The 27,524-nt window shown below is 38.7% G+C and overlaps 1 protein-coding gene across 3 annotated transcripts in view; it reads right to left on the bottom strand.

Annotated features, from left to right (window-relative positions):
• The window catches only part of tafa1b (TAFA chemokine like family member 1b), a 182,537-nt gene that overhangs the window by 23,797 nt on the left and 131,216 nt on the right, over positions 1-27,524 (bottom strand). For all 3 annotated transcript variants that reach the window (XM_077530493.1, XM_077530491.1, XM_077530492.1), the window contains one exon: positions 2,867-3,007. In XM_077530493.1, coding sequence (XP_077386619.1) covers positions 2,867-3,007 — 141 coding nt within the window. The remainder of the gene's footprint in view (positions 1-2,866; positions 3,008-27,524) is intronic.

Raw genomic sequence — 27,524 nt, 5'->3', positions numbered from 1 at the left:
AGGATTTTACTTAAATACACTGAGTGTGATCAGAAAAATATGAGGTGAACCAGTTGAATGCAGTGTCAAAAATTCCACTGGCTGAGAGTCCGTTGATGAGTGTTGAGTGTCATATTGTGTCAAATGAGACTAAGAATGATGAGCAGGATGAGGAGTCCAGAATCAGCAGTACTGTAGAATGGACGGAAACCAGATTGAAATTGTAGATGAAGATTGTGGGGTAGATTCACTAAGAATGTGCTGCGTCCACTAATGGCGCGAATTATTGCACCACAACTGCACCTGCAGTCTGCGCCCAGTTAGCCACCCATTCACGAAGGATATTGCTCTAATCATTTACCGGCGCAAACACGCCCACAAATTCTGACAGCTGGGAGAAAATTTGTGCCTGATTTACCACACATGGCAACATTGCCAAATGATTTGCGCCAAGAACATGGTAGTATCGTAACAATTGCAAGAAAAATGACATTATCAGAAAGCGAGGTTGGACCGAGAGTACACATTTAGAGCGCCATTAACTCATTCACTGCGTTTGACAAGTATACTTGTCAATTGTACTTTTTAGAGCGGGGATAGATGGGAGAGAATCTGATTATGCTCCACTGTAAATGTCAAACTTGGAAGCAACTTTACTGATGCCCAACCACCGGTAGATGACATCATTGCCGCATTCTATTCGAAATAAACACAGTTTCACAGTCCATGGGAGAAATGGCTGTATTTTGGCAAACCTACATTTTTCTACTGTCAATTATAAAAGAACAGGACGAGGCAAAAAAGTAGGGAGTCTATTCTGTCATTTGGTAGATTCGGTTCATATATAATTATTGAACGTAATATCAGGTGGGTATTGAAAATTTAGAAACTTTCTAAAATGGGTTGCAGTCAATGAGTTTAAGCTGTACAGAGCAGAGAGGGCGACAACGACGTCATTCATTCATAAAGTACAAATTATTCGTGCGATTATTAATTAATAAAAAAATATATATTTTCAGAGGTTGATGTATGCATACAGTATGCATCTGGCACATAAAAATTATTGTAAAATGACGAACCCGATCAGGTCGGGTTACGTATCTCTCCTCTCTGCGTGATCAGCGAGAGAGGGACATGCACCATGCTATGCACTGCTGTTATGATCCCGGGATCGAGGGTGCGGCAGGTTTATACATGCTCTCCATAAACGTTATTTGTGTCGGGCAAACTCCGTGTGGCTATTTGCGCTGGCGTTAGTGAATCAGACGCTGCATATCAATGAGTCTCATTTGCATTGGGGTGGGCATATTTTGCATCAAATGTATGCAAATGACCTAATTTACATACACGCAAATAACACGCGCGCACCATCTGGTTGGCAGCGCACTTAGTGACGAATTTCCCCATCTGCACGTTTTTAGTGAATTAGGCGCTCCCGGATTGTTCCATTTTTACCGGTTAGCGCCACGCAAAGGCTACACAAACCTTTAGTGAATCTACCCCTATATTTGGAAAGGTGAGAATTAATTTGTGCTGTAACAGTTCTTTTAAGGATTTTACATCTTGGAAATAGGACAGTGGTCTTGACCGTTGTTGCATTATTGCTTACCCTCAATGTGATTGCGGGTTTGAGACTCAGCTGACTTTTGGCACTGATCCATCTTTTTAGAAATACTGTAATTCTTTCCAACCACAGTTGATAATTGCCTTGTCAAGGCTCCAATAATGCCGGTAATCATGCCAGGTGATGACCAGGATGAAACTTGCCATGTAAGGTTTTGATTCATGTTTGTAAATTGTGCTGATTTCAACTCTTTGACTATTCAAATTGGCTTATGTCACAAAATAGTCAAAAGGCAGACTGAAAGTATGATGAAAAAGTTATTTGAGGGAGTATCAAAGAACATCACACAAAGGTGAACAGACAGTGTCGAATTATTTATCTGTACAAGGTCTACTCTGTTAAAGAGATTTTAGATTTGCAACATAAGAAAAAAAAAACCCGAAATCTTCCCATCAAGTGTTTCCATCTAAAGCTCAGAACGTCTCAAGGACCAAAGACTCGGAGTTTCATCAACATGTTAGCCTTGTCTCATGGTGAATTCATATCCCTTTATCATCAAGTGTCAACCAGCCCTGTGGAGTCCATGGAAGGGCCCGTCACGTAACAGGTCTTTTAATGAGAATTTTTTTTTTTCTTTGCATCATTTATTTTTTCCACAAGAGTAAAACACTTTGACATCCTGCTGGGGTTAAGGTCAAAAGATTGAAATTGGGGAGCAATAAACGAGCTTTGTGGTGGAAGAAGGGCATTAAAGTTCTGTCTGAGTAGGTTTGTGACTTCCTGCCTGCTTTTCTCCCCCGCAAAGGTGCCTGAGCCTGATTGTTTTCCTCAGCTGAGGTAATTCAGGTGCACTAGCCTGGAGCTTCCCTGACCTGTTTATTAGTTATTCATTTCCATCAGCCTGATCTGCCGTAGGCAATGTGATCTGCAACATGTTCCTTTCTCAGGTGCTCACAAACTCTGGATCAAGCACTTGATGCCCAGAAGCACAGAACCTCTTCCTGCCTAATGGTTGAATGCATTTCTAGGCCTATTATTAGCAAAACACACACGCACACACAAAGATTTGGGTAAATGCTTAATTGCATTCACATCTTTTGTGTATCCTTACCCACCACAGCAACAGACTAGTGTTAATTTCATCAACAAAAACTAAACAAAAACATTTTTGTCAACACACATTTTTCACCGGACTAAAACTAGACGTGACTAGACCAAAACACTCATTAATTAACAATAACTGGGGTGAAAATGTACTTCACTTTATAAAAACTTAACTAAATTCCATGGACATAATTCATAAAGTCAGGGGTATTTCCTCACCATCCACACAGGAGGGTTTGTTGCGTGTTGTCCCCGCCACTTTGCCTGGTAAACAGGAGCACTTGACGGTCTGAGAGCGTTCCTCTATGCGATTCTTGTTACAGCATCTGTGGGCTGCAATCACCTCACACGTACCTCCCTCTGTGGGCAAATGGACAAGAAATACACAATCATGCTTCATGTGCTTCGTATATGAGTGGACAAAAGACAAACAAACTGCAAAGCAGGTCTGGTCCAAAAATCAGGCTTTAGTAAACACACTCCTATCATTTGTCACATTCTACACTTCATTATGAGAGGCTCAACTCGATTAAATTTTATCTATAAATCACTTTAAAACAACCATTCGCTGCATACAAAGCGCTATCCATGGAGTATAAATCAGTCTTGTGTATTTGGAACAAATTGAATGATTGATAGACATACACATGGCTCAATAATAATAATAATAATAATAATAATAATAACGAGACACTGAAAAAACTAGGCTGTGCAAAATCAGCTGTACTGTCTATTATAATTCTAAAAAGCCACAATATATAGATGAAAAGAAGAAAAAAAGCAGGACAAAACAACTTGGCTAGCGTAAAGTCAGTACAATAGTATGCCGGCGGATAAAGGAGGATGTCCAAAAAAAAAAAAAAATGAGAAGAAATGGCGATATCTGCCAATGGGGGTCCGGGGTCAAAATAACAATAAGGGGGATTGCCCATGGGAGGGACTGATGGAGGTGAGGGACATCCTGGAATAAGTGAGACAGGGAGAGAGTTGCTAGAGGACGAGGTGTGTCTGCCTGCCAGGTAGCAACCATGCCAGTGAGTAATGAGGGAGCCATTGGAAGTGCTCCCTTCGCACAATTATAAAGCGACGGGCTAATGCAGCCAACGGAGCTGCAGGAGAGAGGCCCTCCATCACTGCACTCCCCTTTCCTTGCGCCCCGGGAAAAACTCTTTATCTTTTCTTGACAGGCACTGCAACAGACACCTGCGTCCAACAATTATAGTGGAACCCATCCCGGGACGCGGGAGAAAAGAGGGAAGAATAACAGGATGTTACATGTATCCTCTCAGATCTACCGACTGGAGGACGCACAGATGGGGGAAAGCGGCCAAATGGCGGACAGCATAGTGTTTGTATCTTTTACTTACTCAGCGAGGCACACACTTGCGGTGAAAAGATCCATTTACACTCACTGACAACAACCAGCGTGCGCTTCTTTGGCTGAAATTGGCTCTTCAAATGTTTGAAATGAATTACAGAACTATCCTTCAAGCAGATTACACAAGTTGGGTGAGTTTTCTTCTCCCATTTCCATCAATGTCTGCTGTGGTCAGACCAAAGGCCACTGAATCTTGGATTAAGAGGCAAACATTTGCAGTCCCGCCGGACTGCTGTGTCATGCACTATTAATGCACCTCTCTCAACACTTGTTAGGGATTTCTGGGCTGGACAAGGCACAACACAGACTCTAAAAGTAGGAGGGGTGGAAAAAAAAACTCCCATGAGTGTGTTAAAGGCCCAAACCCCACCATGTGTTGTCTTGTTGAATATTTTACTGGTGGCCCTCTGACCTGCGCACTTACTTTCCAGTCAAAGCAGAGTAAATAAGCAGTTTACGTCGCATCACAGGCACTGCAAAAGCTCACATCTTGTCAGTAACTTTCCAGGGATGTTTTTCTGATTACTAACACACACACGTGCAGACGACGGACAAACAGACGTCCCTTATTCCCCCATCAATTACATTCTCTTTAAATTAGCTCTGTTGTCGCCTGTGACACTTCCTGACCTGCAAATGTCATACAAGGACATTTCTTGTTCATTAAAATGTCTGTCCTCTTGATTAAACTGATATAATAACATATCTGAGCAGCAAATAAACACTCCACTGGGAAACGTTTCAGAATTCCTTGTAACTCATACAGAACAAATTGGGTCGGGGTCGACCTATTTGTTCAAAATGTACCCTAATAAATTCAATTACTTTTTTTGTGGGTACTAATTAACAAATTGTGTTTGCAATCAATGGCCCACATTAGTGGGGATATTTTTTAGTATAGTATCCCATAGAAAATATTCATTCTGAAAGGAAGCTAAAGTTGTTCTTACAGACCTGTCGGGGTGTACATACAAACATTCTTTTTCTTGGTTGTTTTACCGACAGAAGAAAACACGCAATCATGCGAAGAACATGAGAAGAACTTTCAACCAAAAATGCCTGAGCCAAACCTGCTGACTTTGACAGTGAGACAGATGTGCTAATCACTCCCATGTCTCGGGGAAACATTTTTACTCCAAATATGGAATGTGGTAACTGTACAGCTGAGTAAAATGGCCACTTTTGCAGTGAAAGGTCTGCCGTTTATTTGACTTTTCATTTGAAATATTGTTTTTTATTCCGTTACTCACTGATCAGCGGTAACTGTACGCTGTTTATGCTGTCACCGCGAAAGTGTGCTCTGTGATGGATGCTGTCCTCTGAGACTGCGAGACAGCGAAAAGGGGTTAAACCAACCTGCTAAGATGGAGTGGGTAGCTGTGCACTCCAGACTTCACTGAGGGGAAGTGAAGGGCATCGATGGGGCCATTGGCCGGTCATTTTTCTCTCAGTGGCCCACAGTGACAGCAACCATTGGATGAGTGGATGAGGTGATTATGTTTAAGGAGATCAATGCCTCATTGTTTTCAGATGAGTCCAACAGCCAATTAAAAGCCGTTAATGAGAAAAGGTTGTAAATCTTGAGGGTGGATGTGCAAGAAGAAGAGCAATCCATCATGTCATAAATGCTCTGAATAAAAATTTGTAGCAAAAAGAGGTGACATGGAAAAAGCAACAACCCGGTATCATCGTTTAAAGGCAAAGTCCAGTCCAAAATGCTCTATGCACCCTCACAAGACTAGAAACACCATTCTGATTAATATGGCATTTTTGGAAGACAAATTAAGCAGAACAATCCAACTGATTTTATTCATCTCAGGGGGCGGACATTTTGTCCTGTACTTCCACTTGCAGTTGACTGAAAATGACATGTCAGTGCTCGATGGCTCAGCTTGTGAACGTCGCATGACCAAAGGTGAAAGGTGGGCATCATCATTGACGGGAATGGATGATTCACGGAAGCACCCAGCTGTGATCGTTACCTGCACTTCTGTAAAGTCAAAATGGCCGCAATTACGAAAGGGGAACACTGTTGCTTAGTAAATGTCATAAAGACATTTTTTATTATTATTATTTTCCTTTGTGGATTTTTAAATATAACTGACAGGAATGCTGTAATTTGAACCAAAAACGTCTTGACTGACGTTAGATAACCACCAAAATCTGTTTCATGTTGTTCATGTTTCTTTTTCAACTTTAATTTCCACATATTTGGTGAGTTTCTAAATTTACTTCAAGGACAATTGACAAATCAATTTAGAGCACACTCATCGGAATGAACTGAAGATTGGAATGAATAAACGTTTTACCTCTAATAGATCATCTTAAATTTAAATTTCAAGAATGACACAATAAAAATAATATGCACAATATGACACAATGGAAGATGCACGTTAAATTGTCACACCTCAAACACCTACTAAATGTTAGAAAAAAGTACAAGTACAGAGTGACAAAGAATATCAATAAGCAAGCAATCATCGTGTTCTGATCTTCTTGCATAGACATTTTTCAAAGTGCTGTAAAAAAAAGTACAGTAATAATAATTGGCTTGAGAATAAGAACAATGTGTTCTGTGGCCAAGAGCTCATCAGCTCGCATTTTTCTACCATCTTCGCTTCCTCACAGCTTTTATCACTCAGTTATCAAAATATTAACATACACTATGGCCAAGGGAATAAACAAAGCAGTGAGGAAAACTACAGGCCCCGAAGAGCTAATTTTTTTTTACTACTTAATTGGTATGCACTCAAGTGGAGATGAAATGTTTCCACCTGCGAGCTGCTTCAACCGTCAAGGTTGTGTTTTGCCTGAGTAGGCTTTGTAATTCCATGTGCATCTGGATCATGGTCTCATTATATATATAATACATCAAATTCAAAATGAGTGAATATGTGGAAAATATATACATATATCAGTTTGAACATAAGTATCTTGTCTTTGTAGTCTGAATATAGGTTGAAAAAAGATTTGCAAATCATTGTATTCTGCTTTTATTTATATGTTACACAGCGTCCCAATTTAATTGGATTTGGGGTTAATTATCATATGCAACACGAGCTCAGTTGCAATAACTAGGCTACATGTGGGAATGTCGAGCATCAATCCAAATTCATACATATTCTCCACTGTAACTGTACAGAGCTGAAATGTGTAAAAACAAAAATGTAATTAGCACGGCTGCAAAGATTGTAATAAATCAGTGAGTGCATTTTTTTGTGTTTGTTAATGTATTGTCAATATGATGGTGAGAATATACTGTATAGTGCACTTGCAAAGTTTGTGCAGTAAGTTTGTCTTCCGTTTTATATGACATGCTCTTATTATTATATTAAATGTGGTGATCGGTATTGCTTTAGAGGAAAGTTCAACTATCCATTTATCTCCTTCCACATGCAGTATCGTGGGGTCGGGTCACGGGGGCAGCAGCTTAAACAGGGAAGCTGAGACTTCCCTCTCCCCAACCTCATTGTCCAGCTCTTAAACTAAATTAGCTGTTTACTAATTTTTGTATATTGACGAGGACATAGCGGTCGATGAAAACCAAGCTAAAATAAAATCACCAGACGCGACCGAGTCCACTCTCCACCCCCTCCATGCTGCTATCCTAATTATTTATCGTGAAGCCATAACAGGCACTTATATAGTCATTGTTAATGGGTGTACAGTTTGCATCAGGGGAGAGTGGGTGTTGCATAGGAAATGAGCGCTGAAAATGATGTACGGTACATACTGACAAAGCCAGAGCCCCAAAATGAAAGTAAATAAAGATGCTTGAAAATGTAGACCAGCCAGAAAAAGTCCATTAAAATTCAGTGTTATTGTACTACTTTATTTTCTTTGCTCTGACATTTGGGCCATGAATTCATATATGCCATAAATTGCATTTTATTCTGTACAGTGCATTATGACAAAAACAAAATAAAAAAATAAATAAAAAAAGATATAACACATTACTGTTTGCCCTGGTTGATTTAAAAAAACTTAAAAAAAGGAAAGATACAATGAGAAAAAATGAATTCAATTGGCTTTGTGCCAGCTGTCCCACTGCATATATGTTTAATGATGCGCATATGAATTTATCTTTTCATTACTTGGTTGGAACTTCAAGAGCCCTCCCCCCGATTACTTAGGATAATGTTTAAACATGCTACAAAGCATTGTTGAGTGTATTCCAAATGAGGACCTTGCAGGCAGTGCCAGAAAACAACTTTTCATGTTCCTCCTCTTGGCAGCTAATACGAATGTATATTTTATCAGGAATTACACTATCCTCATTTAGGGATGCCTCCTTGTGTAACAGCACCCGTTAAAATGGATCGTGTAGGAAGATAAATCCCTGGGAGGAGTAGAAATAGACCACACTGGATAATTCTAATTTATATGCGCTTCTATGATGTTTGACGCTCATCTCTTCAGTAATTATGCAAACGGGAGGACGTGACAGAATCTATATGGCATATTTCTATTGACAAGGCGAATTACTGCTATTTCTGTATATACTAATTGTATTCTAGACAGAGTAGAAAGCGACTCAAATTACATCAACCAATAACATTTCTTAACTACTGGTGCATCACACACATTTTATGAGGAATAAATTATTCATTCAGTTGATTTAATAATAATCCATACCCAGGATGATTTTTTTATTTATTTTTTGCTAACAATGTCGAGCAGGGGTGTCAAACATATGGCCCGCTGGCCCGTCAGACGGTCCAATCTGGCCCGTGATGACAGAACACGCAATGTAGTTTTTCACTAAAATGAACTGTTGTTACTAATTGTATCCACTGGAGGGTGCACTGGTTGACCACTCAAATGACATTCTGAAATTTGGCTGTTACTCAAATTTGAGGCAAAACTTCTGCAAACATTTAAGAAATTTCAGAATTCTCTACAATAACATAATAATAAAAACATGTGAGAATTTTTTTCAGAATATGTTTGTAATTAATTTCACACCTTCAAAAAACAAACAGGAAAATAGGAAATATTTTGACCTGATCTTTTTAGGCTATGGATAAACTGGTCTGATGCACACAATTTAGGTGCAATTAGCCCCTGAATTTAAATGAGTTTGACACCCCTGCTGTACGATAAGGAATTTATTGTAATTTCCAAATAAAACAATAATCATAATGGCATGATGTCAGGCATTTAAGGAGGAAGGTATTTATCTCCACAAGTACCGTATACAGTCCAGAAGGATCATTTACTGATTGACATTCAAAAGTACTGTAAAATCTTGTGTGTATTATAATTTTTTTTGCCCCAAAAAAATAGGCCCAAATTGGCATTACACAGGAGGTTCAATAAGAAACTGATTTTTTTTCCCCCCACAATGTTTAGTAGTGCACTAGGCCGCTCACTGATTTTAGACTGCATTTTATACACAGCGTAGCTCAATATGGTTCACATACTGTAATTAAAAAGTCCAACATTTAATAGCAGTTACAAACCAAGTTCAAGAAATGTAAAAGCAAACTTAAAAAAAAAGAAAAAAAAAAGCTTAATAAAATGAAAATTACAATTTATTGGTATGCTTTGAATCTTCTTTAATTTATATGATTCACTCTGATAATAAATTATACCAGCAAATTAAAAGACCATATTAAATACAGGTTCAGAGATGTTTCCTTTTTAAGGATAATTTGGTCAGTAATATAAACGGGCGCATGTTATTCACAGAATTTTACAGTAGTTGAATACAGTGGAACTTGTGAGGTCAAACAATATTCTGGGATGCATTTTTTTTTTCTTTTTTGTCACTTAGTTTTGTGGCTGCTCTTTTTTTTTTTTTTTTTAAATACATTTTCTAAAAAGCCAGAACAAACCAAATTATAAAACTAAACTATCTGATGCCTGCTGAACTGAGCTCTCGTATCATAGACTGGAATTAGCCTCATTCACCACATTTTGGTGACCTATTTGCATCTGCGGGTACTGACTATTCACTAGGGATGTAACGATATCCAAACATCACGATACGATATTATCACGATATGACAAACACGATACAATTATTATCACGATATTGTAGGGGCATTGGCTATATTTAAAAAAGATCACAATATTGTAAAAAAGAGAGCTCATACTAAAACAACAACAATATTGTGCTTTTGTACATAACAGCAATGCATATAAACCACCTACAATCTCTAATAACAATATTGAGGCACTTACTTAAAAATGCAAGCACACATTGATCACTTCACAAGCAAATTAGGCTCCCCTTCATCTGACAATTAGCATAGATTTTAAACATAGAAGACCAAAACATCCCTTGTGAAAATTCAATTGTACTCATAAACTAGCCACTAGAGGGTGCTAGAACTGCACAAATGGAAATCAACGTGACTTTTTTTTTTTTTTTTAAACAGATGTGTTCCTTTTAAATATTGTGAACATGACGACGACAATATTGTGGCAGTGTTAATATCACGATATTGCCCTTATCGTGACATCCCTACTATTTACCTGAAGCAGAGCAGCATCACCCACACAAAACAAACGGGCATTACAGTAAAAATTAATACCTGTAAGACATGCAAACCCGAGTGAGAGAAGAGCCAGGGCAGCAAAGACATCTTCCAGAGTGCCACTTGACTTACAGGACTACTGATCAAGTGAAATCTATGTATATTGAACGTCACTCTTAAAATGAACCTACTGTATGATTAGAAAAGTTAACATGCTTTAAAGATGTTGCTTTTTTTTTTTTTTTTTCTTCCATGAAGACATCAAAATTAGCTCGAGTTTACTGAATGAGCAAATGATTAGGCAGCAGTAAGACTTGAAGTGATCATGCTGATGATGTCTTTTACAGGTAATTTGATTAGTATGAATAAGAGATGCAAGGCCATGCTGGCCACAGCCCGGGTCGATTCTTAATCACCTGTATGAGCTTCCTCTTGCGAGCCTGTGTGACTCCATTGCTCACATCTTTATGGTTATTAAAGTTAACGATTGCAGCGTGCCTCATTTACCAAAGCTCTATCAATACCAGTTCAGCACCATGAAATTACCCCGGTCCGGAGGGAACAGCGTGACAAAGCGGATTAAAAAGGCCTCTGTAATACCCTGGCATATATATAACACTCTGTGTCACGGACTCACTCATTCAGGCCCATGGCAAGTGGACCCACTGCCAAGATCACGCCTTGTGAATGAGGGCTGGAGGAGGCTACTTGTAGTTTAAATGTCAATTCTATCTTTTATTACATTGTGGTTATTCAGAAAGGCAGTGAAAACAAATAGCTGGCAGACATACAAAAACAACGCGCTACTTTGGAGAAAACACATTAAAAGTTCTCTGAAGCTACCCCACACATGAATAGAAAAAGGTGGTGATTATAGTTAATATATGCAGGATGTAACCTACTTCGATGGTCTTCAGGTGTGCAGATATTCTTGTATGAGCATGGCAGTTATATTATGTTGCATATTAAATGGCGGCTCAAGATAAAACTGCAGTAAAGCGAGCAAAGCATGGTGTGCTGTCACTTGCACTGCTCATGTCTGATTGCTGTGACGGGAGGGTGAAGCCAGAAATAGTGTAGTGGCGGGCCAGAAACGTAATTGTACTGATTTTAATGCACAATGTCACAAAAATGGATCGCATAATGTCGCATTTCATTTCGATCCTCTTTTTTGGTGTTTGTATGCTCTCTTACAGTAGGTAGCTAGTTGTGCTGGACTAGAATTGCTCAACTTGGCATTGCAAATCATGCAGTTAGGATGCTCAGGTCTATATTTGTACAGCACTTTAACCCTTGTGCCTTGGAATCAGTGACACCCTCTAAGAGTACATTTTAGCCAAATAAGTAATTCTACTTTGAGGTGTGATAACTAAGTCAATTTTTAACATTTTTTTTTATTTCAACCACTCAAAATGTTCATTGGCATCAGAACTATCCATACATATGAAGTTTTTTTTTTTTTTTTATGTATTCCCCCCTCTTAGGACAATACAAGCCCAAAGAATGGACTATGAAGAAAACGAACTGTGCTGTATACATGTATAAAAAATAAATAAAAAAATAATACTTCATATGACATAATTAGAGCTTCGAATAAGGCAATAAGTTATAACAACAATTTTTTCAATGCATGCCAAATTTTTTGACAATGGCAATTTAACTCAGAACACCCTCTAAGAGTACATTTTAGCCAAATAAGTAATTCTACTTTGAGGTGTGATAACTAAGTCAATTTTTAACCTTTTTTTTTATTTCAACCACTCAAAATGTTCATTGGCACCAGAACTATCCATACATATGAAGTTTTTTTTTTTTTTTTATGTATTCCCCCCTCTTAGGACAATACAAGCCCAAAGAATGGACTATGAAGAAAACGAACTGTGCTGTATACATGTATAAAAAATAAATAAAAAATTAATACTTCATATGACATAATTAGAGCTTCGAATAAGGCAATAAGTTATAACAACAATTTTTTCAATGCATGCCAAATTTTTTGACAATGGCAATTTAACTCAGAACACCCTCTAAGAGTACATTTTAGCCAAATAAGTAATTCTACTTTGAGGTGTGATAACTAAGTCAATTTTTAACATTTTTTTTTATTTCAACCACTCAAAATGTTCATTGGCATCAGAACTATCCATACATATGAAGTTTTTTTTTTTTTTTATGTATTCCCCCCTCTTAGGACAATACAAGCCCAAAGAATGGACTATGAAGAAAACGAACTGTGCTGTATACATGTATAAAAAATAAATAAAAAATTAATACTTCATATGACATAATTAGAGCTTCGAATAAGGCAATAAGTTATAACAACAATTTTTTCAATGCATGCCAAATTTTTTGACAATGGCAATTTAACTCAGAACACCCTCGAAGAGTACATTTTAGCCAAATAAGTAATTCTACTTTGAGGTGTGATAACTAAGTCAATTTTTAACATTTTTTTTTATTTCAACCACTCAAAATGTTCATTGGCATCAGAACTATCCATACATATGAAGTTTTTTTTTTTTTTTTATGTATTCCCCCCTCTTAGGACAATACAAGCCCAAAGAATGGACTATGAAGAAAACGAACTGTGCTGTATACATGTATAAAAAATAAATAAAAAATTAATACTTCATATGACATAATTAGAGCTTCGAATAAGGCAATAAGTTATAACAACAATTTTTTCAATGCATGCCAAATTTTTTGACAATGGCAATTTAACTCAGAACACCCTCGAAGAGTACATTTTAGCCAAATAAGTAATTCTACTTTGAGGTGTGATAACTAAGTCATTTTTTAACATTTTTTTTTCTTTCAACCACCCAAAATGTTCATTGGCATCAAAACTATGCATAAATATAGTATATTTATTTATTATTATTATTTCCCCCCACCATAGGACAACAGAAGCCAAATAATAGATTATGAAGAAAATTAACTGTGTTGTATATATGTATAATAAAGAAATAAATTTGAATCTTTCATATGACATAGTTAGAGCATCAGGCAACACGGTAGCTTTGATAGAAAACTTTGGGGAAAAAAGTACTTTTTGTGGGGCTCCGGAGCGGCACCGGGACCCTCCGTGACTTTAGCCGCAAATTGTGTTTGATTTTCGGGTACAGGAAGGCCCGATTTACACCCCCATATCCGGCGTCGCACTTCAACGAGCCACGTATCTCTTGTGCTCACGGTTCCAGATATGTGTCAGATATGTGTCATTTTCCCCGTAGGATGTACGGTTCCGGACAAATAACGGAAAGAAAAAGCTCCATTACACCGATCCGTCCGTTTACTTTACCCGGAAATCGTGCGTGTTTTTCGGATAAATTTACACCGCCTGTATCCAATTGTATCCGGCGAACGGAAGTCAACACAGCGACGAGCTACATACCGTTGGGAAGCTACACGGCCCCCGCGGCATTCCAGGACGTGCTCATATGTTCGTTTATGTTTATTTTGTAGAAGTACTTACTTGCCAACTTGCATTTGCAGCTTTTTGTGTCTCCGATCGCCGTTCTTTTCCTTAGATCCAGGAAGCTCATGTCTCGTGCACGTTAGCCTCTTAGCACGTTAGCACGTTGTTGTGAATACAAACTAGCCGAATAAAAATCGAAGCTTAGCACTTTCACACGTAGAAATGCAACGGCCAGATAAGATAACCGACGAGGAATTCATCTCGACAACCGTTACATGTTACACTTCATAAGTTGCAAAAAAAAAACGTTTTTTTTGTTTTGTCTTATCCCTTCTGCTTATTGTTTTCACCGATCCATGCTCCTTGCCATGTTTTGAAGAATGCACGAAGGGAAATACGTCACCTCCACGTTGCACGCACGTTTGGCCACAATGGCACGCCTGCCCCCTGCAGCCTTGGCAGAGCAAATGTCAATGCTCGGCTGTTCAAAATGGATGATCGAACTGTGCATGCGTGTGGAATATGCACGCTATTAATTCTGAAGTTCTGAAGTGAAGAAAGAGAAAAAAAAAATTAAATAACAGCCTTCACACACTGAGGAAAACCGCTGTATTGCAACGACGCCCACCTCTAACAGTGGCTCATTTTGGGGACATAACAACGGCAAAGAGCATTGCCATTCGACCCCTCCCACTAGGGAACGTGCTTCCCACGTCCATGCAGACAAACAAACAGCATATCCCAACACGAAACATAAGTCAATAGCTCGCAATACCTTTTTCTGCACAAAAATATAAGTGGCGCGCGTGTACGCGCATCCACGAACACGCACGCGCGCCCACTAACGTGCACGCGCATCCACTAACATCCTGTCGAATGCACAATCAGTAAAAAGCACGAAGAAATAAGTCTGTGTGGAATATGGCGTGCTGGAATCAGTGCGGCGTTTGCAAGGAAAATCATTAATTGGCCTCTACCGCCACCTGGTGGATTTGGGGTGCGAAATCTTTCTCATGGCCATGGCACCGTCGAGGAATGTCCATAGAAGGATTTCATGCAGAAATCACGGAAATTGCAATAAAATACATGCAGTGTCCAATCGGTCCAAAAATGTCACTTATAATGTACATTAATGTTACGCGGTTGGCTAACGCCAATTCCAGGGATATTATAATAGATATCTCCCTCATGCAATGGCTGAGAAATGTTGGCACACTCGCATTTTGACGGTCCCCCAGTTTTCCAAAGCCGTGGCTCATTTTTTTTTGTTTTTTTGTTTTTTTTTGTTTTCCCCCTGCACAATCAACTCCTAATTTACATATTTGGCTAAGCAAATGGCACAAGGGTTAAAACAACCACATCATTTTCTTAAGATGCAATGAAAATATCAGAGGCCCCAGAATTGAACCCTGTGGAACACCATACATTTGAATTCATAGTACACATATTCATCCGACCACTTTTTTTGCTCGGCATATTTCATATGAAGGGATTACAATAATAAAGAAATCACACGACGTATAACTGTCGTGAACGCGGAAGTGTGGTGGTGGACCCAAATGCAGGAGGCGGACGAGTCAGGGAGGCAGAGGTGCGAAAAAAGAAATAAATTTAATCCAACAAAACCAAAGTAGCAAACAGGGCTTGGTGACAACGAATACAAAAATACCAGAGGGAAAACTATACAGGAGCAGACGAAAACACTGGCAACACGAACGTGGGGAAACAAGAATAATGAACCGACAAGAACTGAAGCGAAAACCGAAAACTAAGTACACACACTCATTACACACGACGAGACACAGCTGGGCAAGACACAAGTGGAAGGGGGTACTGATTGGTTGGCACATGAGGAAGGGCAGGCAAACACAGGTGGACATGGAAAGGCTTAACGAGACTAGGGAAAATCAGGAAATCAGAACATAAACATGACAAACTAAAAACCCAACAAAAACAAAGCAAAACCCACCCTAAACAGAACCAAAACATGACAATAACAGCCTATGGAGGACCAAAACTGCCAAAATTCAAAATAAATAAATGACTAAATAAATAAATAAATGACAAAAAGTGAAAATAAAAAAATAAATATAAATGAAAATACATTTATTTTTAATTTTTGTTATTTATTTATTTAGTCATTTATTTATTTAGTCATTTGTTTATTTAGTCATTTATTTATCTATTTATTTAGTCATTTATCTGTTTATTTTGTCATTTATTTATTTATTTAGTCAGTTATTTATTTTGAATTTTGGCAGTTTTAGGCCGTACTGCCAAGTCAAAATGTTATTTAAATAAGGGGGCGGTCCTAAGCGTGTGTTGGGTTGGACTCCGCCGTTGCAAACTGCCTGTCATTGGCCGAGTGAGCAGCTCGGCGAACAAGGAAGTCTCGCCGGCTTGCAATGGAGAGCTCCAGCAATGGACGACGATCGTGTCCACTGTCACCTCAACTTGCGACTTGAGTTGTTAGACAACAAGTGAGAACAGACAGTGGACAAGATCGTCATCCATTGCTGGAGCTCTCCATTGCAAGCAGGCGAAACTTCCGGCAAAATAAATAAATGACGAAATAAATAAATAAATAAATAAATGAGGACAAAAATAGATAAATACATGACTAAATAAATAAATGACAAAAAGTGAAAATAAAAACAGATTTATTTCCATTTATATTGATTTTTTTAGATATAATTTGCGAATTATATTTTTTATATTCATTTTTATTTTCACTTTTTCTCATTTATTTCTTTATTTATTTTGAATTTTAGCAGTTTTGGTCCTCCATAACAGCCAAAGGTTGACTACTGAGTGCACCAAATACCCTGCAGCACAGATGCGCCAACGCAATGTAGATGATCGCGTGCAACCAATGAATATTTGGGCCAGGTGTGTGTTTTGACCTCCACCGAACCACAGACTGACCAACGATCGAACCCAGGTTAAGACCCACTGCTTTATTATATCTACGACAGCACACAAACATCTGTATGCCAAGTGTATGCGGGTGCCTCCACACCTCTTTATGCTTTACTGCACCCCATAGTTGGGTTGGCATGGCCTGAACTCGATCCAGCGTCCATATGACACAGGTCACTGCGCACTGTAAAAGAGAGCTGGATGGCGAAATGAGCAACTAAATTGTCCATTTGAAATAACCCAAACTGCCCATATGAATGACACCAGCGAGTACCCTTTAGAAATTGGCATTCTTTTGAAGAAAACATTTTAGTGGGCACAATTGCTCTAATACAACGCTTGATTCTTTATTTCACCTCCACCAAAAAGTGAATGAGGCAAAATGAAAGTGCGGAAAGTTTTTCAGAGGGGCTGCAAATAAAGTTCCAACAACGTGTTTGATGGTTTGCTGTGATGCAGACTTTGGTATTATCAGACATTTATGAGCCCATGTCTTGGGGGGGTGTTTCCTTTTCCAAATCAAGGTTTCTAGGGGAGGTTGTAAAGTCCACCGTGCAATCCACTGTAAATTTCGAATACTGGGCTGTAAAAATAAAACCGACATGACTGGAATATTTTGTAATAATAAAAAAAAAGCCACCACAAATAAATATTGACATAGAAATGATGGCGACTACCTATCATGGCTCAAAAGTAACACGTTTGGGGTCAGACAAGTCGGCTGACACACCAGACAGCATATAATTATGAATAAAGCATTGGCTCACAACTAACATTACAGATAATATACCTCATTAAAAATGTATACGGAACTGCTGTATATGTTAGATGATTACACTTTGCTGCACACATAGTCTGGCATATGTACTGTACACTAAAGCAAAGTGGGGCATGGCTGAATTATATACTGTAAATGTAATTAAACTTAATTACAGTGTCATTCACTAACAGTGTGTATGCACAAAAGTGTAAACATTTGTGATTCATCAATATGTCCATACTCAAATGTACGTAGACTGGAAGTTTTTGTTTTGTTTGTTTAGAGCCGACACCAATTATTAGTAGTCAAGGAGGCCCATAACCAGTATTTGGAGCCAATATTCATACAAAAAAAAATACAAAATGTAAAATACGATGCCTATTATCTTTATTGAACAACTATTCAGATTTGCAGAACTGGATATTTTTTTGTAGTTTTAATCTTAGAGATTAAAAATAAAATTCTAATAAATTCAGGGAGCTCCCAGGGTTGTCAGCATATCTTAAAAAGTTAAATGAAAATTAAATCAAGTTAAAAACTCCACATTGTTTTCTACAGTAAAGGAAGTTTTCCAAAATTTCACAAATATCAGAAATGCTACATTTCCACTTAGCCTAGTTTAGTTTTAATTCCAAACAAAAACAGAAGTTTCTCTGTGTTAAGTGAAAATTCGACTAAACAATCACCTGAAGTTAACACAATTTTAAACTGATGTATTATCGGCATTCACATTTTTTAAATAAAGACAGATGTCGATACTCGTCTAAATGCTGAATATCAGCGCCAAGTGTCAGCTTGGCCAACAATCAGTCTATCCCTAGTACTGTGCAAACAAACTTCAAACATCCTCAGACCATGCGTACGCACAAATAACGGTCAGTTTTCAAAAAATGTCACATCTTTTAACCAAGCGGCACAATGTAGTGAAACCAGTTATTCATAAACACAATATTGTCATATGCTGGGGTAGGATCCCAAAAGCGCAGACACAAATAAGATTTTAACTCTTTATTCACACAACATGACTAAACAAAAAACAACGAGAATGCATCGAGAATCACGAGACGCCAAGCCCCCTTGGGCTGTGGAGATGCACAGAGAAACACAAGGTAATAATCCGACAAAGACACAAATTTCTTAGACAGCTTATATAGACAGTGAATCGATCTCATTGGTTGTGGCTAGACATGTGGGTACCAGTACTGACATGGAATTATTGGATTGGCTGACCCAGTACAGAGATGAAAGATTCTTGACATCACATAGTTGCTGACATCACATGGCATCACATAGCCTAAAACCAGTTGAAACTAGATGCCGGTTACATCAGTTCAAAACAGGCACTTGTTACATCAGTACAACATAGACACTTGACCTCCCGGCCATGACCCAAACTTAACCCTGGCGTGACCCAGTCATGAGTCAAGACCCAAACGTTACCCCTGCATGACCCGAGTCATGACAAATATTAACTTTATTACTTTATTACTTTTAAGATATTTGCCAATGAGTTGACTAATGTCCGAAATAACCATGAAAGGAACACTCTTATCATGCTAACTCTCATTCTGTTCTGTTATTAGGGCCCGAGCAGCGACCGCTGCGAGGTCCCTATTGTTTTTGTAAAAATTCTTCTTCTTCTTCTTCTTCTTCTTCTTCTTTATTCTCCGCAAACGATCCCGATTTTGGGTACCTAAACATTCACGAAAACTCACCGAACTTTGCACACTCCTCAGGCCCGGCGAAAAATTTGATATTATGAAGTCGTCATAACAACGCGACTCTATAGCGCCCCCTAGCGTAGAAAAATAAAAACCAAGCCCGGCACGTTTGAGCTAGAGCAACGGAAATTGGCAGGCACGTGTAGCACCCCGAGCTGCACAAAAAAGTCTATTGGGACCATGTAGCTAAAATGTACAGGAAATGAGCTATGAATGTTTTAATGTCCAATTTTGGCCTATTTTGGCACATTCACTGTGGTCATGCTTTTTCCCCCTCTGCAAACATTTTTCATCCAATTAACTTCAAACTTGGCATTTATCATCTCAAGACGTGAGAGAACAACTGGGCAAAAAGTCTTGCCTTTTCGAAATACTATATGATGGGGGCGGGGCATCAAATATTGCCTTTAAAATTTCATTTGTCCAGAAAGAGCAAATGATTAATAACTCCCATGTTCAAGCTCCAAAAAATCTCAAACTTCTCAGGCAATGTAATAGTCACGGCCTGAAAACATCTATATGATAAAATTCAGTTATACATATAGCGCCACCTAGTGGTAACAATAAATGTCATACTTTACGTTTTTAGCTACTGCGCTGAGCTCGTTGAAGGGATACAGTTGAAAATTGGTCAGAAAAGCCTTAAGATGTTGATCATACCCCACACCGAATATTGTAACTTTTCGCCAAAGGGCGTGGCCGCTACGGTGCCGCAAAGTCTGAAGATTTTTCGTGACAATAAAAGCTGCATTAACTTGACCGAGATGATCCTATCTTCTCAAAATTTCACACATTTGATGAGAGTACAGCCATAAATACATCTATTAACTTATATTTCATCTTACTGATAGCGCCACCTAGTGGTAATTTTTTTTCTTACGAATTTTCTTCTACGTTTTTCTCCAAACACGTTAACTGGACCTACCTCATATTTGCTCAGATGAGGGATTCGGCCTTCATGATGTCACAACACGAAGTTTGTGAGTTTTCGCGAATCGCTGTGGGCGTGGCTAAGCACTTTTCGCCAAGAAAACAACGCCAGTTTTGAGGGTCTAAACATGCGCAGAAACTCATGAAACTTGGCACACACATCTGGCCTGGTAAAATGAACAATATTTTATTGTTGATTGTGCTATTTTTACAAAAATGACTCAATAGCGCCCCCTAGGAATTTTTAATGAAGCAGCCCCGGTTGTACGTTTAAGCAAGATCTACGAAAATTTTTAGGTGTATGAGGGAGCCCAAGACCTACAAAAAAGTCTCTTGGACCCATATGCTAAAATGAACAGGAAGTGAGCTACGAATTTTTGAATGTCCCATTTTTGACGATTTTTGCACATTCACAGGGGGCAGACTTTTGCCCACTTCTCCTACACGTTTCATCTGACTGAGTTAAGACTTGACCTGGACCATGTCAAGACCTGAGCCAACGACAGGGGGAAAAATCTTGACTTTTCGAAATACTATATGATGAAGGCGGGACATCAAAATTTGTGTTTCGCACTGAAAAAGGATATGCTTAATAACTCCCCGGTACATGCTCCAAAAAATCCCAAACTTGACATGTATGTTTATCATAAAGGCCTGAAGCTATCTCTATGACAACATTCAGTTATATATGCAGCGTCACCTAGCCCTTGAGGCATAAAAAAAAAAATACCCCACATACGGTATTTTGTACAAAAAATGTAAACTCATTCTAAGTGTGATAACTAAGTCATTTATGAATATTCTTTTAGTTTCCACCACTCAAAATGTTCACTGGCATCAGACTTATCCAAACATATATATATTTTTATTTATTTTTGATAGCCTCTGTGGACATTAAAAGCAATATCGTGAATGAAGGATATGCATAATAACTCCACGGTACATGCTCCAAAAAAAATCCCACACTTGACATGTATGCTTATAATCAAGGCCTGAAGGTATCTCGATGACAACATTCAGTTATAAATACAGCGCCACCTAGCCCTTGAGGCATAATATATAAAAAAAAAAAAACACATACGGTATTTTGTACAAAAAATGTAAACTCATTCTAAGTGTGATAACTAAGTCATTTATGAATATTCTTTTAGTTTCCACCACTCAAATTGTTCACTGGCTTCACACCGATCCAAACGTATGTACGTTTCCATTTTGTTTTATTCATTTTTGATTGCCCCTTTGGACAATAAAAGTAACATTGTGCAATGAGTACAACGAGCGATGATGTATATATACACTTTTACAAAAAATACCAATCAGGGCAACTCATTGCCTAAAAATAAATAAGGACGCAGATTTTTGCAGGTCTTAACAATCACCAAAACCCGTTGAGCTTGACACACACTGGCAAATAAAATATTCTACATGTAAACGTTTATTATGCCATTTTCAAAGAAATTTTGCTTCCAATATGCCAGTACCCCAACGTGCCAGTACCCTAACGTGCCAGTACCCTAACGTGCAAGTACCCCAACGTGCAAGGACCCCAACGTGGCCCGGGCTGCGAGGGCCCTTTATAGCTGCTCGCAGCTCTAGTTTGTGCTGTATCTGTACAGAGAATGTAGTGCAGTGTGTAATCGCCATTGCCAATCAATGAACAGGTGTTGATCGGAACAGCGATTTCCCTGTTTATCAAGTTATTACAAGCAAGTTCACGTTTAAATCTATAAATTACTGAGCGTTGAAGACTCCGTAACACATCACAAACAACACTGCTGTTAACAACCCTGACACATTTCAATGGTTAAAAAATATGTCACTTCACAGAGACTTTATTAAGTTGTATGACAAGTGTTGGAGTACAGTACTTCACTGCATATGGCCTCGATATCCTCTCCCTACAAATCTCTCCACAGTCCAGTAGCTCTCTCTCTCAGTGGGAGTGTCCGAGCAAATGGGGACAGGTGCGCAGAGCCGCATTTGCTCCATTTGCACCTCATCACCATAATCAAGTTGTCCACAAATCTGCCACAACCGTTCTCGATTGTAGCCTCTTCATACTTAATCGAGCCACATTTTCAATTTGCCGTTTGGCTTCAGCCTGTTTCAGCCTCAATCCAGATCCTGGCTCATCTCCAGTTTCACCTAGCAGACTCCTCCTGCTCACCTCTTTGTGCCAACCTACCCCAGCTCTACGTATTTCCATATCATCAAAACAGGTTTCATAAGAATTGTCCACTTGCCCCTAAATCATCTGTGTCCACACCTAATTTCACAAGTTTAGGCACGGCACTGCACTTGTGCTCGTACGTCCATTTGGTCTCTGCTCAACCGTGTATTGCACAAATGTGTCAAGACTCTACAAAAAGCTGACAGTTCTTGCAAACGCTGCACCTTTCACGGCATCATTTCTCTTTTTTCCCACCCTGCTCACTTGCCATCTCATTAACATGAATATTGGCTTTTAGATGATGCATTCATGAGCTGATACGATATCGATCACTTTTCTGAAGTGAAGACTCACTTCCACAAGATGATCCGTCTAAGGGAGAGAGAAAAAGCAAGAAACATTTTGTGTGCTAAACACGGAGAAGTGGTCCTGTCAAATGTGACATTTTGAGGCTGACCTTGCTCTCAGATGCGGCAAGGAAAAGAGAGTGCTGACTGAGGTGAAAAGAGGCCCATGAAACCATCATGAATAGATGTCATATCTTCGCAGTGAAGGATACAACTTAACTTGAATCATGTTTCCTCATTAACTTCTTCCATGGTTCAAAGCGCATATGGTTCATGTATTTCTTGATTTATTCATTTAATTAATAAAATATTCCAGGTGTGTGGAATACCTCTTTAAATTGTGTGCATTCACGACAATGCTGAGAAATGTGAGGATGTTCAAATCTTCCATCCATCCATCCATTTTCTTGACCGCTTATTCCTCACAAGGGTCGCGGGGGCTGCTGGCGCCTATCTCAGCTGGCTCTGGGCAGTAGGCGGGGGACACCCTGGACTGGTTGCCAACCAATCGCAGGGTGTTCAAATCTTTTTACAAGCAAAATTAAATAGAGATGTTCAATACCACATTTTTTTCAGACTAATATCTGTATGAGTACTCAGCTTTTGAACGATCACAGATATCAAGTACAGATGCTACTAGTACTTTTGATACATAAAAAAAGACAGATAATCTTAATGAAAGACCCATAATATACTAATCAAGCTTAAATTCCCCTTTAAAGGGACAGCGTAGAATTTCCCTCTCTCTCTTAAAGGAGAAATAGATCTACTTCCAATTTTTCTGGAGTAAAGCATTCAACTGGGATAAACTAATATTAGTCGATTGATACTCCTTTATTTCTCCAAAAAACAATACTCAATATCAGCACACAAAAAAAGGTAACCAAAACTCATTTTACAGCAGTAGTTGATCACTATACCCCATAAAGGATCTCAAACCTTACCTAAGTTGGCTGCACATGCATGTATGGACAAGTTGCAATATGTTACAATATAAATAACGTATTATCACAATGATATAGCCAACCTACAAATGGAACACATGTTAATTCACACAATAAAATGCCATAATAGTCATAAAATTACAAGAAGAGAAATAATATGTAAATACAAGCAAAATCCACATGGAGAGAAATTCAGTACTAATAGTGGTGACAATCCCAACATGGATTGTAGCCATTTTGTTGCATAGTGGCAACTATTCATGGTTTCAGTCATTATTCTTTAAACAGGAATCCATATACATTTTCAATACACATTTGCAGTCCATTTGGGATCTGAATTGAAGACTACTGAACATATAGCGCAGTGTAGCGATATACACCAGATTAACCGTGAGCTAGTTGACATGAGACAATGATAATCTATTTTGATATTGCATGTCACAGTGTGCTGAAATGGGTTTTTTAACCAATTTTTCTACCTGTGGGAAAGAGCCATGGCTATGACAAATGACTATAATAGAGATGAGCTGGGGCCGAGTTGGCTCGCAGTGTTACGGCCTGTGAATGGGTTATATCACAAAGATTGGAGCAAAGTATGAAAAAAAAAATCAACTGACTCACAGTGATATCCATCAAAATACAAAGCAGTCACTCAGTATCATTAATGTCTGTTTGATATGCTTTTAAGCGGGAGATAATATCTTGATGTGGTAACATTAGAGTCTCCGTCTCATCTCTTTCAATTGAGGCCACAACAGAGAAAAATGAGCCTGCTCCATCGCCTGCGCCGCAAGAAAGTGTGAGAGGATTCATTCAAAAGATGATTGATGACTTTATCATCAGCAAGAATCCAGCTCACATCCCAACAGACATGACAAAGATAATAATGTTTCCTCTCCACTCACACTTTGCTGTTTTTGTTGAGTTGTCATAGTTCTGGTTACCAAAGTCGATTCTGTGGGCTGAAGAATTTTCAGTTCAACAGTTTTGGGTGTGGTGGTTATTTTCATCCTTAGATTGAAACGTAAAAGCCCAAAATGTAGCTGCTTATACACTGTTTGGACAAAGGTACAACATAATGACATTCGGTATGAACCCACACAGCAAAATCGGCAGAGTGTTATTTCAACATCTACAGAGTTAAATGTAACACTTCAAAAGTGTTTACACTAAATATTGTTAAAATAGTACTGTTGAAAGTCTTTGGGTTTTTTTTCCACTGAGTTAAAACAATTGATTTTATTCTAGTCAGCACTGGTCACTGTTGATTTTACAATAGTGTCTAGTGTGTCATGTTAAAATAATACACCATCTAGTGTTGTGTTTTTTAACACTCAAAACAATTTGCTTTCATTAACACGAGAAATGTAAATATTAGCTAAATGCAGGCCAGAGTTGAAAATACCAAATTTTAACACTCCAAATTTTGCTCTGCAGTCTCTTCTGTCATTAAAAATGATTTAATGTGCCCAAATTAATTTTGATTGAATGTCAGTGTTTCCCAGTGATAAGTGAGGAGGAGGAAAATGGTGCTGACTTGTCTCTTTCAAACTGGAGAAGTGCAGGTGAGAAGGCAGAGCTTAATTAAATCTGCAGAGTTAGTCTAACACTAGCTGATTAACTCTGTAAAAATAACACGTATGGACACCATATAACTAAGAAAATATTACAATTATACGGGGTGATTCAAAAAGAATGACCATATTTCATGATGAAATATTTCATAAGTAAATGTATGAATCAGAATGAGGGTGTGGGTGTTTGAAAGATCAGATTTCCCAGTTTTCTATAATTGTCACGTGACATTGACAGACTCATGCGTCTGCTAGCGACAGCAAAAAAAAATGCCCTTTGTGCTTGGGCCCCTAGATCTCCTCACCTCACAGTTTGTGATTTTTTTTTCTGTGGATTTGTAAAAGATAAAGTCTTTGTTCCGCCATTACCAACTGACCTGGAAAACTGAAAACATCGAATAACAACAGCAATCAATTCAATTGATCACGATGTGCTTCAACGGGAAGAATTCTCATATCGTATTGATGTTGTTCGTGCTGCAAGGGGAGGCCATATTGAGCACTTGTAACGTGAAATAAAACTTGACTGTTAGTAGAATACTTTTATTATAAGTGCTATTTTTTGCTATTTTTCCTTCATAGAATATCCATCCATCCATCCATCCATCCATCCATCCATCCATCCATTTTCTTAACCGCTTACTCCTCACAAGGGTCGCGGGGGTGCTGTAGCCTATCCCACCCAGCTTCGGGCACTAGGCGGGGGTACACCCTGAACTGGTTGCCAGCCAATTGTAGTTCATAGAATATTTGATCATGAAATAGGGTCATTCTTTTCGAATCACCCTGTACTTCAGGAGTTAAAATCAACTCACAATAATGATTTTAACACTCCCAATTTTTAATGTGCATCAGAAATAATACTGACAGTAAAGTACTTTAACTGGAAAACCCTGAAGTTACAATTAAATAAGAAGCTGGCTCTTCTCATCGGTCTTGCCCCTACATACTTGTAAATTTAATCAATGCCACCAGGGTGGACTGTGAAATCATACGGCCGCACGTCAAAGTGGGACTGAACTCAGTGTGAATGCTAATGCTGCACTGAATTCGCCGTGAGACAGGCGAGAAGGGGAGCGCAAGAACATCCAAGTAAAATCCCTCCTCAATCTCTTATTGATTTGGTTAATATTTCATCATCAACATTTATATTCAATTTTCATACCAAGCATAACATTCTACTTTTCATTCGGTGATTGTACAGCAATTGCAAAGCATCACCTCCAAACAGTATAGCAATTTGGAAAGAGATACACTTCAGCCAATGAAGTGCCAAAAGCAGCAGGCTCTGAATGTTTTTTTTTTTGTTTTTTTTTTTTGCGGCTTCATTTCACTGGTCAATGCCGGTGTGCTTTTGCTGCTCCAAATCGTGATTGGGAGATAAGTGATTGTCCCCTGACAATCAGACAGGCTGTCTAGACAGGCAATGAAGAACGTAGGGTCTTCCATTTTTGCTCTGCTTCCCGTCATCCATCCCAGCCACCCATCCACCCATCCATCCATCCATCCATCCATCCATCCATCCATCGCTCTCCAAGGTAGGTCAAAGAAAGATCCTCCTTGGCAGCTCATTCCTCACTCTGATGAAGCTTCTTGTTTAAAGACTGATCACGTCTTCTCCGTGTCTGTCATGCGCACACACATGCACACCAAGTGCAACGCCATCTTTCACTCCGATACTTGTCTTGAATGTCTTTTGGACTTGTTCTGTTGCTCTCTCTTTACAGCAGTGGTGTTAATAAAAATCATCTGACCATGCAAAGTTCTTCCTCGATCACTTCAGACAAAGCTGGCATTCATTGACAATGGAGCCTGATCTTCAGTGAATGCCACACGTGCTCAAGAAAAGCGTTTTAAAGTTAAATGTGTAACCTTTATACAGAACATTTCACTCTTTGGGCTACTAAATTTGATGATTACCTCCAAATGTCAGCTGAAATATGTTTTCAAATATAAATATAAAGGCAGCATCATGGACTCGTGAGCTAGCATGTCTGAACACAGTGCAATGACACTGGTTAAAACAGGGGTGTCAAATATATGGCCCGCGGGCTGGATCAGGCCCACAAAGGTGTTTAATCCGTCCCGTGAGATGACTTTATAAAAGTTAAAAAAAAAAAAAAAAAAATAGTAGTCGGACCAATTAATCAGCTGGCCACAATCAAAACATATAAATTTGTAATTTCACAACAAATCATCAGATGAGCAATGCAACTGGTACATGGAATTGCCCT

Source organism: Festucalex cinctus, chromosome 8 (assembly GCF_051991245.1).
Source record: "Festucalex cinctus isolate MCC-2025b chromosome 8, RoL_Fcin_1.0, whole genome shotgun sequence".
In the NCBI taxonomy this organism is placed as follows: domain Eukaryota; kingdom Metazoa; phylum Chordata; class Actinopteri; order Syngnathiformes; family Syngnathidae; genus Festucalex; species Festucalex cinctus.
This window is presented reverse-complemented; position numbering and strand designations above follow the sequence as displayed.